Source organism: Primulina tabacum, chromosome 11, assembly GCF_025594145.1.
Source record: "Primulina tabacum isolate GXHZ01 chromosome 11, ASM2559414v2, whole genome shotgun sequence".
Lineage (NCBI taxonomy): Eukaryota > Viridiplantae > Streptophyta > Magnoliopsida > Lamiales > Gesneriaceae > Primulina > Primulina tabacum.
This window is the reverse complement of record NC_134560.1, coordinates 2,808,023-2,822,429: the sequence shown is the minus strand read 5'-3', so window position 1 is coordinate 2,822,429 and position 14,407 is coordinate 2,808,023. Positions and strand designations below refer to the sequence as shown.

General features: G+C 37.8%; 1 protein-coding gene across 1 annotated transcript; it reads left to right on the top strand.

Moving 5' to 3' along the window:
• Nucleotides 1-10,065: 10,065 nt before the first annotated feature.
• On the top strand, nucleotides 10,066-13,877 carry LOC142518021 (cyclic nucleotide-gated ion channel 4-like). Its single transcript, XM_075620596.1, has 7 exons — nucleotides 10,066-10,762; nucleotides 11,740-11,955; nucleotides 12,107-12,420; nucleotides 12,505-12,613; nucleotides 12,707-12,943; nucleotides 13,020-13,106; nucleotides 13,279-13,877. The coding sequence occupies exons 1-7, from the start codon at nucleotides 10,190-10,192 to the stop codon at nucleotides 13,792-13,794; spliced, it is 2,052 nt and encodes a 683-aa protein (XP_075476711.1). The 5' UTR covers nucleotides 10,066-10,189; the 3' UTR covers nucleotides 13,795-13,877.
• Nucleotides 13,878-14,407: the final 530 nt, after the last annotated feature.

Sequence of the window (14,407 nt, the reverse complement as noted above, 5' to 3'; positions counted from 1 at the left end):
TGATGGAGTTGTGATCTTCTGCATGTGTGAGTATATGGCTTCTTGAGTGGTCGGTTTCTGATCTTCCTTAACATTCCCCCGCAAGGTCAGCGTTGGTTTGTCCAGAATGCTGAGCTTGGATCGAAATCGATGAAAATTGTGAGAAGCTAATGGTTTTGTGAAGACATCTGCAATTTGATCAGAGGAGGGAACAAACTGAACATTGAGTTGCTTAGCCAGAACTTTCTCACGAACAAAGAAAAGATCTAACTCAAAATGTTTAGATTTAGAATGTAGTACAGGATTTGCACTCAACGATATTGTACTAATATTGTCACACCATAGGATGGGTGAAACACGACTGTTAATATGAAGTTCAGTGAGCAGAGACTGAAGCCATAGTAATTCTGAAGTGGCATTTGCAAGGCTACGATATTCTGCTTCAGTACTTGAACGGGAAACAACCGATTGTTTCTTTGAGCACCAGGTGATAGGTGAGTTTCCGAGAAACCAGCAAAATCCAGATGTTGAACGCCTGTCATCGGGATCATTGGCCCAATCCGCATCACAAAAACCATGAAGGGAGAGCTTAGAGGTAGCAGTAAGATGAAGTCCATGAGTTGAGGTTCCATTAAGATAACGAAGGATGCGCTTAACGGCCTTCCAATGAGAAAGACAAGGACTTTGCATGTACTGACAAGCTTTATTCACACTGTATGCGATATCCGGTCGTGTTATGGTGAGATATTGAAGAGCACCCACAATGCTACGATACAGTGTTGCATCAGAAAAAGATTCTGCATCTTTGGAAGAAAGCTTTAACCCGGATACCATAGGAGTGGGTAATGATTTTGCTTTGCCATATTCGTTTTTTTCAGTAGATCATGTATGTATTTAGTTTGAGACAAGAATAAGCCAGTAGAAGAGGGCCTTGATACTTCAATGCCCAGAAAATACGAGAGATTGCCCAAATGTTTCAAGGAGAATTTTGAATTTAATTGACATATAAGATCCTGGATTGGAGCAGCCTTGTTACCTGTGATTATAATGTCATCGACATAAACCAAGATATAGATAATCAAACCTTTGGCATGTTTAACAAAGAGAGAGGCATCGGCCTTTGATTGGATGAATCCCAAATGTATCAGGGCAAATCTCGGCTTGTCAAACCAAGCACGAGGGGCTTGTTTGAGCCCATAGATCGCTTTGTGTAGTTGACACACAAGTTGTTTACCATGACAATGTTGTTCGAAGCCAGGAGGCTGCTGCATATAGATAAGCTCATTAAGAGTACCATTGAGGAAAGCATTATCAACATCAAGTTGTTGAATAGACCATCCGTAAGAAAGAGCAATGGTGAGAACAACACGAATTGTGGTAGGCTTTATAACTGGACTGAATGTCTCAGTGTAATCGAGTCCAGCAGTTTGCGAATATCCCTTAGCAACAAGGCGGGCTTTGTACCGGGCCACAGTTCCATCGGGATGTGTTTTGATTTTAAAAACCCACTTGCATCCAATGATTGGTGTGTTGGTTGGTGCTGGAACTAGAACCCAAGTTTTATTTTGGATTAAAGCGTTGTATTCAGCTTTCATAGCATGACACCAAGCTGGATGTGCTAAGGCATCATGTGTAGTGGCTGGTTCATGAATAGATGTAAGTTGAGAAGTGTACACCTTTGGTTTGAAAATACCTGCTTTGGACCGAGTGACCATGGAGTGCACATTCGTAGGGGGAGAAACAGGTTGCTAATCAGGGGAAGAAATAGGGAGGGAAGGTGATGAGCTTGAATTGTGTGCCGGAGGTGAAAAGGAAATCTCGGAGGTGTTGTTGGGAGGGGCAGGAGTTGGGGAGGGTGAGTGAAATGGAGAGTGGAACGAAGAGGTGACAGGAAGAATTGGTAAAGGAAGATTGGAAGTCTCTGTAGGAAGAGATTTTTCAGAGTGAGTAACGAGAAAAGGAAAAGAAGACTCGTCAAACTTAACATGGCGAGAGATGTAGATACAACCATCTTGACTTAGGCATTTATACCCTTTATGTTTGTTGCTATGGCCAAGAAAGGTGCATGGTTTAGACCTAAACTCAAGTTTATGGGTATTGTAGACTCGAAGATAGGGAAAACACAAGCACCCAAAGACACGAAGAAGGGAATAATCTGGGTCAAGATTTGATAATTTCTTGAGAGGAGCAGCTCCTTGAATGGCAGAATTAGGAAGACGATTAATGAGAAAAACAGCGGTAGAAAAAGCATCGTCCCAAAATTTTATAGGCATGTGAGCGTGAGCAAGGAGAGAAAGACCAACATCAACTATATGACGATGCTTTCTTTCGACAACACCGTTTTGTTGTGAAGTGTGTGGACAGGAGAGACGATGATGAATCCCATATTTTTGGAAGAAGGGAGTTAACGGTCTATATTCACCACCCCAATCAATTTGAAGAATTTTGATTTTGGTATCATATTGTAGTTCAGCATGGGTCTTAAATTGTTGGAAAATTTGGAACACCTCAGATTTAGCTTTGAGAAAGTATATCCAGGTGTATCGACTATAGGCATCCACAAAACTGATGTAATATTTAAAGCCATTAGTTGAAGTGGTGTAAGCAGGACCCCATACATCAGAATATATTAACTGAAGTGGCTTGTTGTAACAGGTTAAGGACGAAGGAAATGGAAGGCGATGACTTTTGCCTAATTCACAAGATGGGCAGAAAACAAATTTTTCATTTCTTGAAAAAGGGATATTACAATTGGATAAAATGTGCTTTACAGTGGAAAGCATAGGATGACCTAATCTATAATGCCATTGATTAAGTGTTGAGGGTGCCACTTCAGTTAGTTGGTGAAACTTGTTCACTTGATTGAAGAAAGAGACCGCTGGGAAAAGAGGGGTATGCACGCTTGTGGCAGAGTGAGTAGATGAGCTAGCTGGTTTGCCCAAGGGGAACTTATAAAGGCCTTCATGTAAGGTGCCTTTGAGGAGGGTGGTTCCCGTCGCTAGGTCCTTCACAACACAAAAAGAGGGATGAAACTCAAAATAGACATCATTGTCTTGAGCAAATTTGCTAACGCTAAGCAAGTTTTTAGATATATGAGGGACTCGAAGAAGATGATTCAGGAATAATGTGTGGTTCGAATCATGAGTCAAAAAGGATGAAGAACCAATATGAGTGATAGGCAAACCTGTTCCATTCCCCATGAGAACTTTACCTCCGCCGGTGTATTCAGAACTGAGAGCAAGGTTAGCGAGATCATTGGTGACATGGTGAGAAGCTCCAGAATCCGGGAACCACCAGTCATCATTGAGATTCTCTGAGTTCGCCACAGCCACTGCAGCAGTTGGTGGTGTTTCAGACTTATTAGAAGAAGGATGTGTGTAGTGATTTCCTGAATTTCGTGGCTGTGAAATGAATTCCTTGTCAAAACGATAATAGCATTTCTCGGCAATGTGGCCAGAGTATCCGCAAATCTGACAAATAGGACGATTGTTGCTATTAGACCAGCTTCGTCGACCACCCCGCACAAATCGTCCACGACCTCTGCCACGAGAGGGGGAGCTAGAAGATGATGACGATGGACGACCTTTGCCAGGAGTGAAAGTAGAGAGGTTCGCTATAGGTGTGGTGCCATCCATATTGACAGTGTATGACTCAATACGCCCTTCATGAGATAAAAGAAGAGCACTAACCTCCGAAGGGGAAATTTGTTCAACTCGAGAGGTGACATGAACAACGACCGAGTCGTATTCCATTCCAACACCACCCAAAATATAAAGAACCTGATCATCATCTGATATATGGTGCCCGCATGCAGCAAGTGAGTCAACATAATTTTTCATTTTGCCAAGATAGTCCTTCATGCTAAGACTACCTTTTTTGAGGGTATGTAGTTGGAGTTTGTATTGCATCATTCTCGCTTTTGAGCGAGTAGCAAACAGGGTAGAAACTCGAATCCAGACTTGAGCAGACGAGGAACACCCAATCATCTGACTCTGAATTCCTTCGGTCATGGAGGCCAGAAGGAATGAAAAAAGAAGTTGATCCTGCCTGGACCAAGCAAGGTGAAGAGGATTCGGAATATCAGTGCCATTTTCACCGGGTATGAAGCTGGGTGGGATGGGTGATTGAGGATCAAGATACATATCAAGACCCAGTCCTCGAATTCCGGCCAGCACTTGGAGCTGCCAGAGGAGAAAATTATCATCGGTCAATTTGGTGGGATTGATTTGGTTGGAGGGATTTAAGATCATGAGGTTAGTGTTGAGATTGGATGCTGTGACTGAGCTTGATTCTCCATGTGAGGTGGCTTCCGCCATTAATGCTCTGATACCAAGATAGAAAAATAAAAGAACGGGAAAATGGCTCTGTAAATTGTAGTCCTCTTTTCTATATGAGTTAGATAAAAAAACAGGAGTTATATATTTACAATTACCAAGGATAAAAGAGTAAAAAAGAATAACAAGTTAGTTACAACGGAAGATAAATCTAGAGGCTTCTAGATGATGGAGTTGTGATCTTCTGCATGTGTGAGTATATGGCTTCTTGAGTGGTCGGTTTCTGGTGTTCCTTAACACTTTGTCATGTGGAACAGGGTATAAATGTATTCTTTACAGAACCGTGATCATTTAGTAGGAACTGGAGCTCTTATGCAAAGTTCTTCATTTTTTATTACAAAGTTTGATTTATTAAATTTTGTCTTATCAATGGACCATGAGCAATAATAACAATTAATTTAATGTGTCATAAGGTTAGGTACCTTCTACCCCCCTTGAAATTATGATGTTTCATGACCTAGTCCATGGGTTTGCATTTGAACTTTAGGAAACTGAGGTTTCATAAGCTAGCCATTTGGTTTACAATCGAACTTGACACTCTACACACTGGGATACATAACTTGTAATTTCATTCAACATCTTTGATAATCTAAATGATTTTCTTAAGGTACTTTATAACACAACTGAGTTCTTGGAGAAGAACAGGGATCCATTGCATTCTGAAATCATTCAATTACTGTAGTCATGCACCGTCCAACTGCCTCAATTGTTCACTTGTTTGCTTCTTCACTGCGCAGACAATCCCAAAGTCCAGCTAGTTTAATGATACACTCAGGGCTAGTTGCTTGCCAAAAGCAAAGTGTGGCCACCAAATTCAAGGTGAAGAGACTTATTCTTCCCCTACTTCCAATCCTGACACATGCTCAGCTGGAGGATGAAAATTGGAAAAAACGAACAGGAGAAAACTTTAACCTACATAAAAAATAGTTTTTGAATTTTTATATCTTTGAATGTTTTAGTCTTTTATCACTAGTTATGTAAGGATGATAGATGTTTTTTTTCCAAGTTTTCTTTGTATAAAACTTAAATAAAATTCCCATAATTTGGGATACATAGCAAAATTTCTTATAGTTTCTTATGTGGTTGCAGAGTCAGCTGTTTAAATTAATGCAGCAGCTCGAAAGCACATCACCACACTTCATTCGCTGTATAAAACCTAATAACAGGAAACTCCCAGGGGTGTTTGAAAAAGATCTCGTGTTAGAGCAGCTTAGATGTTTGAAATCTGTTTAAAACACAGATTTGATAAATGGAGAAAAAACTACAAAGTTCGGCTTAGGGAAGCCAAGGCGAAATTATACAGAATAGGGATGGTTGAATCTGAGAAACACCGAAAGAAATGGTGGGGAAGGAAAAGTATAAGATTTTAGCATCAATGTATTCTGCCTATTGGTGTCAAGCAACATTGCAGTGACGGTGAGATGCTTCTTTTCGAGAAGATTCATGTTCATCTCAACTTCGGATTGGGCTGCAGTACTACTCAGGTTGGTAGCAGTCCTGCAATACTTAGGTAGGGGAAAAGTCACTCGAGATACAAAGTCATGCAGTGTTGTAAGATTTAATTTTTTAAGCAATTTTTTTTTTTATAGATAATTGAATATAACCATACATTGAATTTTTTTATACAATATTTGATATATAATCATATATCAGTGGTGGGGACCAGTGGCTGTTTGTTAGAATACTCGGAAGTTGATGGAAAGTAAAAACAAAAGAAAGTGGGTTGTGTTTCTATTTTAACTAGAGTTTTTAGAATTGATCGATTTTTAAAATTAATAGACTTGACTAAGTTTTAAGAATTAATCGACTTGTACTAAGTTGAATTTTAAAATAGTTCACCGTCTCACCCACTTGAGGCGAAGGCCGGTGGTCGAGGGCCGCCTACCGCATCTACCGCCATTTACGACAATGGAGTTATGTAACCGTGACGTCGACAATTCGATTTCCATACTCATAAATGAATTGTGCACGCATTCTAAGTTATCTTTAACTATATTAGGAAAGTGATGTCGTGTGTGTTGTATTATTTTCAATCTGATCATAAAAAACAAACATGATTTGGATCATCAGCTGTGGCTGAAAACACGACATATAGTGATATGCAATTTTATCAGATGATCTGGTTTCAACTGATCTATCTTTTCTAAAAAGTGCACAGCACCAGGTGTCGTGTCTTCAGCCACAGCAGAAGATCCAAATCCGAACAAAGTTGAATGTTGTAATTAGTGTGGGGGCAAAGGTATGATAAATGTGAGTACGCCTCTCCTCTACACAGTGTTTGAAGTCCCTCATAGTTTTTGTTGCTAATTTTCATTGGTAACCCTCCGATTTCCGACTCTTCATTAAAGAGGATTAGCTATGTACCATAAGCGATACGCATGCTCTATGTCGGCTCATATAATGTGTGAGACCAAATTAAAGAATGGAAAGGTATTACAAGGAAACTTGAGAGTTGGTTTCATGTGCTGTGAACAGCAGGCAATATGTAGGTAGATAGGCAAACCGGGCCGGGCCGACATCGTAGGGACTAAGCATAGTAAATAAAATTGATTCATAGATAATATAATTAAAAATAATCACAAAATTTTAAAACCATCAGTTTTCTTTTAATATAAAAAAATAAATTAATAAGAAGAAAATGATTTCATAAAATTTTATCATTATTTAAAATGGACAATTTAATTGACGTTTTTATGTTAAAATTTAAACGAATATTATAAGATTAGGGAAAAAGAAGAGAAACTGCTAGTTTATTTTTCTGGAGACGAAATTTTTGTTCGTGAATTTCTCTAAACAAAATACAAGTTTTAACAGAGAGCTCTGAACGTGTCGATAATATTGGGTCTTGTTGTGTATGAAAAACGTGGTTTATTATTATTATCTTGGGGCGTTTGGTTTATGGGATTAGGTGGTTTATGATTTTTAAACCCACTTAATCAAGCGTTTGGTACGATTTTTATTTAACCAACTCAATCCCTCCTCTAAATGATTAGGTTGTATAAGGTGTGATAAAATAATCACTCCTCACCCCCTAGGATTATTTATCCAACTCTTAATTCATCCTATTTTTTCAATTTTACCCTTCTCTTATATCCAAACTCACCGTCACGACCGACCGCCGCCGGACGACGACCGCCAACAACCGCCGGCCGACGCCGCCTACCGCAGCCGTCGCAGGTCGACCGCCGCCTACTGATGGCCGACCACCGCCGCAGCCGGCCGACCGACCACCGCTTCCGCCGACCACCACACCGTCGCTGCCGCTGGAGTAAAGAAGGAAAAAAAAAGAAAATGACAATTTTGTCATTTCATCAAAAAATTCAAAATTATCCCACATTTAAAAATCATACCAAACAAAATAGAATTTTATATTATGTATTATATTTCTATCACAATCATTTTTTTATCATTTACGTACTAATCATTAGTTTATTTTATCCTCCAAACCAAACGTAGCCTGGAATTATTGTAAATTTGCAGATTCAGTATCCTTTTTTTAATATAATATTATAATATCAGTATGTAACCCACAACCATTTATTTATTTATTTAGTATATATAACTATCACAATTATTTGAGGGTGTTGATTATTTTTAATTAACATGAAAATAGAACTCACGCTCTCTCGTAGAAAGAGGTTTATGCCAAATCCGTCTAAGAGTTGGTTGGCAAGCCGCAGCCATTTTTGTGATATTTCCATGGCTGTGTGCAACCCATTAAATTAAATATATATATTAAAATTGAGATTTAATTATCGGTGTGTATATATATTGGCAAAAACTTGTGTGAGACGGTCTCACGGGTCGTGTTTTGTGAAACAGATCTCTTATTTGGGTCATCCTTGAAAAAGTATTACTTTTTATGATAAAAGTATTACTTTTTATTGTGAATATCGGTAAAGTAGACTCGTCTCACAGATAAAGTTTCATGAAACCGTCTCACAATAAACCTACTCATATATATATATATATATATATATATATATATATATATATATATGTATATAGTTTTAAAATTGGACCGTGTCGAATGATGATGAAGGTAACTCCGGTTTAAAGATTTACTATGGAAAAACAAGTTTTTTGGATGGAGCAGCTTAAGTAAAGTCCAAGTGAATTGGCATTTGGGGAAACAAAATTTTGGTGTAGTTCTACCTAATTTTCTACTTTCACATCTCGTACGTGAACTCTGGGGTGGGGTGCCTCTTGCCAGAGATTCATGGTAGTCCTACCAAAGCACAAATACACAAGTCAGTGAATAAAATCAACCAATCAAGCACTTAATTTCGTAGATTGAATGAATTTATCATCATATATTAAATCAGAAGTCTTTTATAACTATATGCTATAAAAAAATTCAGTCACACATATTTGTCTCATTTGTTTGGATCTGGTGTTGTGCACAATATCATCGAGGGTTGGAGTCCATCCAACGACTATGGTGTAGTGTAGACTAGAGTATCTTTGGTCCTATACAATTTGATATGATACGTACTTCTCCGAGCAGTCCCACAAATGAAGCCAAATAATAGAAAGAAGTAATAGTATACATATATGTATACATATTATTCTTACAAATAATGAATGCAAACCAACAAAAACGAGGAAACTACATCGAACCTGTGTTGTTCGAACTTATATGAGAATATGGGGATTCATGTCCTTTCACGCATTTATCAACCTCAACACCAAGTACCTTTTCAACTATTTAATTTCCCATTTTACCCCTGACATTTATTAAGATCTAAACTTAGGTGATCATGTCAAAAACATGATATTCAATTCAATTCCTAAATTTAAGCCATAATAAATAAAACAAACCAAAATCATGTAAAATGGATTCATATGATACATTTCACATCAAATGTTTCAATCCACACAAGAATTGTCAGACATTAAATTACGATGTACATTGTTAGAACACCGCTTCGGTAGATCAGATCCACCTGCAGGTTAGCACCTAAGAATAGAAGTTCACAGAGAAGTTACATGAATACAGAAGAGTTAATGGAACTTGAATTCAAGGATAGGCCCCATTTTCTTTTATTTCTTGTATTTATATGCAAACAAGTTTTCTTTCTCTTTTTTTCTTTTTGACTTACGATATCCAAGCTATAAACGTCTTTTGCTTCCTAAAATTTACTCCCCGTTTTTTACAAATTCTTCCACAAATGCTATACAATTGTTACTCTGATATAAAGTCTACCAATCTCCTAAGTGCACCTCTGGTGCGTTGTGGCCTATGCTCACTTCCCTCAAGCTCCTCTCGACTCGTGACATATATCCACGATTAATATATAATTTTAATTTGGATCGACTTTATTTCATTTTCAAATCAATTAATTATAATTAAGTTGAATGTAAGGTATAGAGACCAACATATTTCATGCTCGAACAATATACGTGGTGAAATGTTTCTTTGAACAGTATTAGTTTGACAATTGGATCACTTCTAAGTGGATTTAGATATTTGATTAACTTGTTACGATTTTTGTGTATCTTTATTATATTTAAAAAATTAAGAGAATATTACATTTTTAATATTGTATTTTGTATTTATGTTTATTTTGGTTAGATATATATTTTTTGGGTTTTAATTATTTTCCAATAAAGTGCTAAGATGACATCGAATGGATCAAGATTTTCCGAAATCTTATTATTACATATAAAAGAATTAAAGATATGCCTATATATACAACCACAAGGGTATAGTGGTCAGTTAACCAAATGGTATTCACCAAATTAAGTCGTTCATTCTTCAGATCTTAAATGCTATATGATGCACCTTGTCTCCAAGCATGCATTGTCCCCCCAGTTTATCATCCATCGTGTTCTGAAAAAAAAAACAAAATTAGTTAAAGATTAATCCGTCAGCCATGGAGAGCCATGTGCGAGAACGGATTAGTCATACCGATGTCGGCAACGAGACTGATTTTTATTCCGAAGAAGAAGTGGATGATGAAGAGGTGGAGGAGGAGGTGAACCAAGAGGAGGAGCAAGACATCAATCCAGACTGTTGTAAAAGCTTTATCGTCTGCAATGGGCGGAGACGTCATGAGGGGTGGTTCTGGGGCAACGTTCTGGACCCTAGGGCAAGATGGGTTCAAGAATGGAACAGGATATTCCTCCTGGTATCCGCCGCTGGCTTGTTCGTGGATCCGCTTTTCTTCTACGCCCTTTCCGTAAGCGAGAACTGCATGTGCCTCTTCGTTGACGGGTGGTTCGCTGTCACAGTCACCGTTCTCCGCACCACGACCGATGCCTTGCACTTGTGGAACATGTGGCTGCAGCTCAAGATGAACCTCCGCAGCACCGGGGTCCCCCCCAGGAGGAGTGACTCCCAGTTGCATGATGTCAATTCCACCACCCCTCGATCCATCGCGTCGAAATATTTGAAGGGTAAAAAGGGTTTCCTTCTTGATCTATTCATCATCCTTCCATTGCCCCAGGTAAGAAGATTCCTTTTTCTGGCACTTATCAGAAATAGTTGTGTGACATACTCAGCGGGGGTGCTGCCAAATTGCCTGGACTAATGTTTGGATGTATTGAGTGGTTCTTGTGAGGTAAAGAATCCGGCATGTCATCTGAATTGTTTGTATGCAGTAGGAGTGAGAATCACATTTACTATGCATGCAGAAATAACTGGCATACTATCGTACCCATTGCGCAGTTCATTAGAGTTCATGTGACCTGGGCCTGCTCGTAAATGTCCACACATTTATTTAAATATAATATAACTAATTAACACATTATCATTTAAAAACGAAAAACAAAAATACAAATTTGGAGTGTACAATAATTCATGAAGCCATTAATTAAATATGTCGATATGTACACATAATTATATTTTATTTACATTGTTTTCATAATGAAGATATTACAAAATTCATTTTTAAGTAAGCTAATTAAGGGTTTGGTTAACAAATATGTGCATCTTTGAAAAATAACCTTGAAACCAAGTGTTTAGGATTAAGACATATCATCAATATATTTTGGTGAGTTTTCAATCAAGTGAAAGTTATCATTTTGGCTGCAAAATGATCAAGAAATCGGTTTTGCACCTCTTCTGATTTCCTCGTCACTAGAATTTTATACCAACATACCCTTAGGTTGAATTGGAAAATTCAAAACTAGCTAGCGTAAGGACAATAACATTTTATTAGACCCAACGGTCACAATACATTTGAAGTCGTCGGGTCCATGTCTGGATATGTGAACCTTATGACCCCAAATGTATTAAGGCGTTGGATTTGGCATAAAAGGGTATCTTCCTTTATTTATTGCATAAGTATACAATTGTATCTGTTGTGTAAGTCACATAGAGACTAGGAATTGAACAAATTTAAACAAATTTATTGTTGGATTTGTAAAAGCATTGGAACATAGTGATGGCCAGTAATGTTTGGGGAAATAAATGAATTTTCAGATGCTAATGTGGGTGGCGATCCCCAAGATGTTGGATAAAGGATCAACAACGGTGGTGATGACAGTACTATTAGTAACATTTATCTTCCAGTATGTGCCCAAAATCTACCATTCGGTTTGCCTGTTGCGACGCATGCAGAATCTGTCCGGCTATATTTTCGGAACTGTTTGGTGGGGCATTGCTCTCAACATGATTGCGTATTTTGTGGCATCTCATGTATGTAAAAGCTTGCTCTTGTGTATAACCCAATTATTTTACGCAATTATCTCGGAATCGATAAATAATTGAAAAGTTTATTGAGAATTAAACGTCCCCTGAACATGTCTAAAATAAAATTCTAAGACGAAATGATGCCAATGACTTGCAGGCTGTGGGAGCATGCTGGTACTTGCTAGGCATACAAAGGGCCGCAAAGTGCTTGAAGGAGCAATGCATGGTTACAAAAGACTGCCACCTCAGAATGATGACTTGCCAACAACCCATTTATTATGGAACAACAAATTTGATAACGGATAGAGCACGATTCATATGGGGCGAAAACACCAACGCAAGATCCACTTGCCTCCAAAACTATGACAATGTGGCCTACGGAGCTTATAAATGGACGGTTCAGCTCGTTACGAATGAGAATCGTTTGGAGAAGATAATGTTTCCAATCTTCTGGGGTCTCATGACTCTCAGGTAAATAATATACAGTTATTGAATAAAAATTATTGTGATAACCATTACGTAAATTAATTTCACTCTTTGTGATTAATGGAACAGTACATTTGGGAATTTGGAGAGCACTACGGATTGGCTAGAACTTGTTTTTATCATCATTGTGCTGACCACTGGTCTAATTCTGGTCACAATGTTGATCGGTAACATCAAGGTGATCAAAGTTAAATAATCCTCTTTTAATTTCTTCACTAATATTAATTAATGAAAATTTGATACAGATGGCCACATTAAATGATATTATCAGGTGTTCCTGCATGCGACCACGTCAAAGAAACAAGCAATGCAACTGAAGATGAGGAACATAGAGTGGTGGATGAGAAAGAGACAACTGCCAGTGTCGTTTAGGCAAAGGGTGAGGAACTACGAAAGGCAACGTTGGGCAGCAGTGCGCGGAGTAGATGAATGCGAGATGACTCGAAATCTGCCTGAAGGACTAAGGAGAGACATCAAATATCATCTGTGTTTAGATTTAGTTAGACAGGTAATTTTTTAATAATTATCAGAAAAATTGGTTTCCTTTTTAAATCTATTCAAATTAATTAATGGAACTGTTTCAGGTCCCTTTGTTCCAGCACATGGATAACTTGGTCCTGGAGAATATCTGTGATCGGGTCAAGTCCCTCATATTCACAAAAGGAGAAATTGTGAGTGTAAAATAGTAAAAAGTTATAAGATATTGTAAATTAACAAGCATATATTGTGCCAACCGTTGATTGAAGAACATAAAATAAATATTTCCACACAATATATATCAATCAATAGACATATATATTCTTCATTAATTAATAAGTATATACTCTCTTTCTTGTTGGGAAGATAACACGAGAAGGAGATCCAGTTCAAAGGATGATATTCATAGTAAGAGGTCATCTCCAAAGCAGCCAAGTTCTGCGCGACGGCGTAAAGAGTTGCTGCATGTTAGGCCCCGGAAACTTCAGTGGAGATGAGCTCCTCTCATGGTGTCTACGAAGGCCCTTCATCGAAAGGCTTCCACCATCTTCATCTACGCTCGTGACTCTCGAAACAACCGAAGCTTTTGGGCTCGAAGCGGATGATGTAAAGTATGTGACCCAACATTTTCGGTACACATTTGTGAATGAAAAAGTTAAGAGAAGTGCTCGTTACTACTCTCCTGGATGGAGAACATGGGCAGCTGTGGCCATTCAATTGGCCTGGAGGAGATATAAGCATCGGCTGACGCTTACATCTCTTTCGTTTATTCGGCCGAGGAGGCCATTGTCTAGGAGCTCTTCGCTTGGCGAGGACAGGCTCAGGCTTTACACGGCGCTGTTAACCTCGCCTAAGCCGAATCAGGATGATTTTAATTTCTAATTTTGTGTTTTTATGAGTTTATATATGAATTTATGCGAAATGTATCCTAGTAAATTCATCGAATTGTTAAAGGCTTTTCTATATATATATATATATATATATATATATATATATATCTCGGCTTTCGTTTCCACGCGTTGCATGTTTGTATCACACTATAATTGTGTTATACTACCTCTCTATTTATACACGCTAGCGTTCTTTTGCACTCAAAAAAGTTTTTTTTATAATTGATTTAATTTATATTTCAATGAAGATTATATCATAATTGTGAAAGGATTAAATCGTAATTTTCCTGCAACCTTTGTTTAAGAATAGCATGCTTTATCTATTTATCTACTAAGCTACAAACATTTTACATTAGAAATTTGACACTTTATTAATATGTTAGTATAAGTGCAATTTGAGAATATTAAAAAAACATCACCGAAACTATTCACCCCTATATATATATATATATATGACTTGTGAGTCAAAAGTAGATCTCTTGTGAGGCAGTCTCAAGAATCTTTATCTGTAAGACGGATCAATCCTACCGATATTCATAATCAAAAGTAATACTCTTAGCATAAAAAATAATACTTTTTCATTGATGACCCAAATAAGAGATCCG

Coding starts and splice junctions, on each gene's coding strand:
- LOC142518021 (XM_075620596.1), top strand. CDS start 10,190: ATGGAGAGCCATGTGCGAGAACGGATTAGTCATACCGATGTCGGCAAC. Junction 10,763..11,739: donor TCATCCTTCCATTGCCCCAG/GTAAGAAGATTC, acceptor ATGAATTTTCAG/ATGCTAATGTGGGTGGCGAT. Junction 12,614..12,706: donor TGTTGATCGGTAACATCAAG/GTGATCAAAGTT, acceptor TGATATTATCAG/GTGTTCCTGCATGCGACCAC.